A 7,096-nucleotide genomic window follows, 5' to 3' on the forward strand; every position below is an offset into this window, starting at 1 on the left:
GTTTCATAAGGTCTTACATCCCCTTCTTGTAATGGTACTGAAGACAATTTTGTTCCATTTTTATTAGAAGTCAAAAACACTGTGTTGGAGATTGGAAAGGCCCGTGATGACAGGAAACCAAGTCACTAATGGATTGCTCCCCTTTTCCTCCCAAAAAAGGCTGTTCTGATCTGTTGGAATATACTAGTTTCATATATGGTCACATTCTGGTTTCTAGCTGTAATAGAAATTATTTCAGCATCCATCACTATTTTTCTTCATTATAATAATTTCTTCTTGAATTTTTAGCATCAACAAATTCAAACTGGAGCAACAGAAGATGCAACCCCTCTACTTTCTTTTTGTAGAGAGAAATCTAAGCAGTAAGCTGTTTGCATAAATGTGATCACTAGCAAGACTGTATGGATCATTAACACTTAAGAAGTTGTACCTCCTATATATGCTTACCTCCATTCCTACTCTGTTTCTTCTCTGAGAAAATAATCTGTGTCTAAAGCTGGGATAACTGAAGCAGTCCTCATCTTACTACTTTCTAGCCCAGTGAAAAATGAGAGAGTGGCTTCACGGAAGTCATCACACAGCTTTCTTTTCCTTTCCGTTCAGGAAAAGCATTTACACTGCCCGCCAAAAAAAGCTGCTCATCCAAAATAGTTATTTAACAACTAACCATCCCAACCTTTATGTTAACCCAAGTACACAAGAACTCTGGTAAACTCACCCCAATGTCTTCATCACTTTGTATGAGCTGTGAATGTCCAAAGAGACGTCTCTTCAGTATAGGTTCCACCAGTGTAAGGTACACCATGTACAGAAGAAGTAGGCCCAAAATAGACAGGTATATGATGATTGTAACCTACACAACGCAAGCACAGTTTATGCCAGAATTGTGACATTCCCCCCACAATCTCTCAGCAGGCAGCAAGGACCAAAAGAAGAGTACACGCAAAGTTTGTGATGAGCCTGTTGCTCTTTGGTAGTGTCACCAGATGACTTAAAACCCACGAACAGAGAAAAAACACCAAACTACGACCTAGGTATTAAAAGGGTTTGGGGCAGACAGGTGTTAACTTGAAACAGTTTCTCTTAGTGAGGCCTTGCTAAAAATCTTACGCCATCCTTCTTAAAACAGCTTGGCGTTATAAATCTCACCTCAACCAAGGCAACTGTTCAGTTTGGCCATTAAACTGTGGTAACGAATTTGGGGGTTCCTGCATGGTCTCCATTCTCTAGCATATATCTGCATTCAAACAGTCACTAAGAAAAATGGGAAGGCAGAAAGAAATACCGAACTTCTAAAAGACCAAAAAAAGGAGTCTGTGTTATAAAAGAAGAAAAGATGCACTACACAGTCTATTTACCCCAGCCTAGGGCTCAATGGCTCCAATAGGATAAGAATGCGAAGAATACAGAAATCATGTGTTAGAGCAAACATGGACAATTTTGGTCTTCTTAGCTTGCCAACATACAAAGAAAATTTATAGTAAGCAAGTAAGACAGCTGAATAATGAGAGGCCCTCTAAAATAATAATGAAAACAAAGTCCAAAGCTTGACAAAGTGCCCTAGAACACTCAGAATTTCAGCAAGGTATAAAGCTTAATCTCAGAAGCGGAGATCTTCAATAAACGATCTCAAGCCCGCTCTTTCAGCTATAGCTTGATGCTACTGTTACTACTCAAGATAAATTGCAAGCTACTACTATGAAAAAAGTTAAATCTTAGGCTGGTTTAAAAAATTTTCCCTTTAAAAAGAATATTTCTCTAAAAGACAGACACATCTACTAATCAGTTGAAGTATTTAATACATGCCAACAGAATTACATTGTTTACCTTAATTGTGACAGAGCTTCTCTCTTCATATTTGCACTCACAACGTAAACAGTATGCTTCTACATCAGGTCCAGGGACAGGCATAGGCTCAACCACATGAAGACAATCACTGAAGAAAGACAGAAACTGCTCGGTCAGTTTTCAGCTGGTTTTAGCTTACCTGTTCCACTATGCATGCAGACCCCAGCTGCAAGAGCTGAGAAGCCACCTTTGCTTAAGTTCAGCTGTTCTAAATTATAGGTAGCCAAGATTTAAAAAAAAAAAAAAATCATTAATCCACAATTATTTTACTTAAACAAGAAATTCAGCTATTGACAAGGTGCTAAACAAGTTTTAAGATCTTTCTAACTCAAAACAATGTTTTCATTTTTCAGTGAAAGTATTAAAGCTGTTAGCATAACAAGTTCAAGGATTGAATCCCAGCACGAATGCATCATTTGACACTGACATCATGGATGAAAGTAAACTCCACCTATACACTTCTTTCTTCATCATACTCAAAAGAACCTTATTCTATCCTTCCACTATCTGAAGGGAAATTAACCTCTCTCTGGTGTTCATGAACAGAAGATCTTTCTTCTTGCCATCACAAGTTGCAGGCATTGAAGAAAAAGAAGTCGTCAGATGGGCTGTTTCTCTAAGCAACAAGATAGTGAATAAATAGCATTCAGTTTTCAGCACTGGACCCGGATGCTAAAGCATCATTTGACTTAAAAGATTAAACAATATAAGTTAGTCCCATGCCAAAAAGCATGGCTGACAATCTTATGGGCACTCTATACCACAGCACTAAAATCCAGCTGCCATGAGACAACTGCTTCCACCAATTACTTATGTAATTTTGGTCTTTTTGCTGACTCAGGTTGGCTGTTCAGAGTTCACATCCCAGGGTCCCTGCAGAGCACTGACAGAACAAAAATCATGTTTTGCCTTTATCCTGGTTAACTCAACATTAGCACAGTCAGAAGCAGGTAATGAAACTGAACACCTGAAGTGACAGCAGCAGCCTAGCATTCAACACTCTGCTGGGCTAGATTACAACGCTGCAAACACATGGCCAGACACCAACCCATCTCTTCTGTTTTCTTTGTATTTCTTCTTCTAACTAAAACTATTGAGTGTCAAGTCACATCCACTGGAGGGGAGTGGAGGGCTTATTTTTCTCATTTATTTGAAAGTAGAATTACATTCTCCTCTGTGGAGAAGTGCAACGTTCAAGCTACAAAATCAAAAATACATGCAAGTTATAATATACACAATTTCTGTTCATATGATTGAAAGCTTGCATCAATATGCTGCACAAGTATAGTAGAAAGCTTGTATGTTGCTTAAGTACCATAGTAAGTCTGTTAACGTGAATATATCAAATATTAATATCAGCATTTTTTTTCCTCCAGTTCAGCGTTTCAAGTTGCTAGGAAGTGTAAAATCTACTAGAACCTTAGAATTTTGATTATGTGTTTCCTTGGACTGCAATTCCATGGCAATTTTAGAGGAAAACGTAGAAAAGGCTGATCTCTTTCTAAATGATTTTCCCACTCAATTGCCTCTACATTACCACCTTCACCCTTGCGCCCACAGTAACAGCACCAAGGAAGCAGTCCTTCCAAGGCAAGCTAGGCTAGTCAGAAGGGCAGCTTCTGCACAGACGGATTTCCAGGTCATTCAGCTTGTAGACAGGGTGTCCTCCCTCTCTCCATGTCCATGACTACCACTGCAGTCGGCCTCTGTACACCAGTACTTTCAAAGTACAAAATACAAACACCAACACTTTCCAAGTGGGTTATTTAACCCTGTAGGTGCTTAGGCATCACTATGCCTGCCTAGCGCATTGCCCATCAGGATGGGATTGCCTGCAATAGTTCCACACCTGAGTCCAGAAGGGTGAATGCTTTTATTGGTGTCAAAGCACCCCAGCCCATATCGATGTTACCATAATGTGCTGTTTGCCAGTCTGAAGCCAAAGAACAAACCACTCCAAGTGAAAGAAGTGAAGCATCTAAATAAGAGTACCATGATGCACATTACAGGTTCAACATTAAAAATTAAATTTTCATTTTATGTCTGGACAAGCCAGCAGTAAGTGGTCATTATACTGTACATAATTCATAAAGACACTAAAAATTGATCTGGCTCTTGTCTCACAAGTAACTGACCTAAATACCTAAAGGATGGTGCACATCAGCCAGTTCTATTCAATAACAAGTCACTTGCGCTGATGCAGAAGCCAAAGTATGGCACTAAATTTGTCGATTTTATTGCATATAAACTAGCAATTAAGCCTTTTAGAAGTGGCAAGATGACATCTCGAACAGGAGACCAAAGCCATAAAATGTTCCCAGACAGTCACTTAAGAAATTACTCAACAAAAAGAGATTTAAGATAGGAAAATAGATTTTTGAGATTCTGTATGCATCAGCATCTCTCACCATAAAATTAGTCAAGCCTTCAAAGATAATTTTTCCTTCAATCAGTACCAATATTGATTTAAAGGGAAACAGGGTCTTTTCAGCTAGCAAGGCACACACTAAGCAGTACCCACTGAAAAAAAATCCATTTTAATTTGCAGAGCGGTAATGAACAGTAAAACTAGTAACGCTGCTACTCTGAAATGTCTGCTGCAGCTGGAATTCTCCCAGTATGTTTCATCACTGTAACATAATTTGTCAGGGTAGAACTAATGTTGTTAAGTTAATTTCAACTGGACAGTGCATTTTATGTTTATTAGTTTAGATTGAAATTTACAGTGTTGTTTCTCACAGTTCTGTAAGTAATTTACTAAGTCAAGGCACAGCTCTACACATATCTGTATCACTAATTTTATTCCTGTAATTATTTCAGGGGCATGAAATTTTCATAATCAAGATGCCAAGCTGCTGCTACTTGTCAGACTGAAAAGACTTTTATAAATTCTTAATGTAACTGAAGAAGAGTCAATACATCAAGAAGTATGTCACGTTTTTATAGGTTGACCCAAGAATCTCTGAGCATTTCCAACAGCAACACAACTCTAAATCATGGTGTTTTATTTGTATGATTCACATAGACAATGATACTCAAGGTGAAAATACACAAGGAAGCTATGCCAATGTAACAAACCACTGTCATCTCCCTTTCTTCCCCAAGCCCTCATCCCTGGCCATGCACATCAGTCCTCAGCTTGGAGAGGAGTCTGACAAATGCCACAGCTGGTCTAAACAACACAATAGAGCATGTTGCTGGGGCACAGAGATACAAGACCTCTCTCTCTGAAAAAATGTGTTGTTGGATGGCTCAGGCCATGTCACATAACTGCACTCTCTGGCTGCCGTTCTGAGGAACAGAAATGTCCAGAACCAATAGTCTCTAAATGGGTTTCAGGAGTGGAGAAAGAGGAGACAATCCTCCCGAGTCCTAGTTCTGTGGCTGTGCTCCGTTGCCTTTATGCCATTTCAAATCACTGAATTACAATACCCTCTTCCCTTCTGCTACTTCCAAGTCTAAATAAACAACTAAACATGGAAGCAAGCAAACCAAAACAGAAGACAGGGCAAAAACAATGGATTTCAAGCCTTGTCCCTTGCTAGAGCTGAATTCTGGAGTACTTTTAAAAAAAAGTTCCAGTAAATTATGCAAGAGATGTAATTTCTCCTGGCACCACCACAGGAGACTCACATACAGTCACTATGGAACAAGTCTTTAACCAGTAAGACTCATTATAATTTTTTTATGCCACACACTCACCAGTCTTTCTGTGAAACATTTTTGTTGTAAATATGGCCCGAATGGTCTTTGTAAGGAGGGCAGATACATTTACATCGGACATCCTCAGAATTCTGTAAAGTAAACAACATGCTTAGAACAAATTCTCATCAGTAACCATAACAGGATACAGAAAGCACTCTTCACATACTACGTGAAATATTTAACACAAACTACTTGCAAGTATCTTTGAATAGTCTTACTCAGGATTTCCTTCAAGTTTAAGAACAACCCTTCAAAACTACTAAGCAAGCAGAGCAATTTGTCAAGTAACACTATTATTTTAGACAGCAAGTGCATTCTTCATGAGAAAAATCTAGAGTTTAAGCTCACTCTTCTTTTTAAGAAGAAACACACGTTCAGAAGTTACTGATGTTGGTATACTCAACTATTCAACTTATGAGGACAGCTGTGTAACAGACACAGTGACGAGTTTTAAACTAATGAAAGAATATTAACCCCAAATGGAGGTTGGCAAAGAAACCTCTGTGGATAATTCTGTCCTCCCTGGCCACAAGAGAAACAACTCTGTAAGGAAAACTACTAGAGGGACTAGTACAACCTAAGGTTCCCTTGTCTTAAACAGCAGCAGGATAGTGAGAGGTGGAAAAAGAGGTAAAAAACTGGAATTCCAAACGAAGGCAAAGTAAATGTGAAAAATTATGGAAACTTGTAAAAGCAAGTTTTAGAGAAACAACTTAACATTTGCATAAGCAACAACAGGCACTGCAGAAAGAAGTGAGAAAAATTAACAGTTATGGACAGTGAGAAAGAAGTATCACCCAAAATTAACATTTAGATCACTACTGGGAAAAATGGAATTTCAGAAAAAGATCCCTTTGTGTAGTATATTAAAAAAGGACAATTCATTCCTTTCCTAAATTGCACAAGAATAGAAACCCTATGGAGAGAACAGAGATGGTCAGCAAGGGGTTACAGATGAAAGCATTCTCAAACCCAAATCAGAGTAACTTATTTGAGGAAATAGGAAGAGAGAGAGAATAAACATAGCTTATCTAAAGTTCAAGACAATTTCTAACAGCATTACAAAAGAATGCCTTAAGAAGCAATGGCAATAAACTTCTGCACTGATCAATCAAGTCAGAGTAACACTAAGTGGGTACAGGTTAGTTGGAAAACCTTGACCGCACCATATACCAAGTTACTTCTGGTTCGCCACAGAAAAGTCAAATTACTGATTACCTTTAAAGAGGAGAAAATTCAGACACATGGGTCTCTGACAACAAGAAAGACTTTTACTATTAGGAGACACGACGTTCTCGGTCAGTCACAGAGACACTAAGATTATAGTCCCAAATATCAACCCAGAAGGACCAACAGCAGAGCGTCTGCAGACACTCAACCCAGGTAAGGCAGCAGGAGCCGGCAGAGCCACGATAGGAACAGTGAGAAGAGCTCACTCGGAAAGCGGAGCACCGCGCTGAAGATGAGGCGAGGGGCAGGGCAGACCCCGACCCCGACCCCAGCCCAGGCCCCCACAGGATCAGCAGCTTCAGCTCCAGCAAGG

At 39.2% G+C, this 7,096-nt stretch overlaps 1 protein-coding gene across 1 annotated transcript in view; it reads right to left on the bottom strand.

Moving 5' to 3' along the window:
* TMEM9B (TMEM9 domain family, member B) overlaps positions 1–7,096 on the bottom strand; it is a 12,582-nt gene that overhangs the window by 4,304 nt on the left and 1,182 nt on the right. Inside the window, exons 2-5 of the mRNA XM_009328618.1 lie at positions 6,727–6,771; positions 5,551–5,642; positions 1,828–1,936; positions 719–853 (exon numbers count right to left, since the gene is read on the bottom strand). Coding sequence (XP_009326893.1) covers positions 719–853; positions 1,828–1,936; positions 5,551–5,642; positions 6,727–6,771 — 381 coding nt within the window. The remainder of the gene's footprint in view (positions 1–718; positions 854–1,827; positions 1,937–5,550; positions 5,643–6,726; positions 6,772–7,096) is intronic.

This window comes from Pygoscelis adeliae, unplaced genomic scaffold (genome assembly GCF_000699105.1).
Source record: "Pygoscelis adeliae isolate BGI_AS28 unplaced genomic scaffold, ASM69910v1 Scaffold166, whole genome shotgun sequence".
Taxonomy (NCBI): domain Eukaryota; kingdom Metazoa; phylum Chordata; class Aves; order Sphenisciformes; family Spheniscidae; genus Pygoscelis; species Pygoscelis adeliae.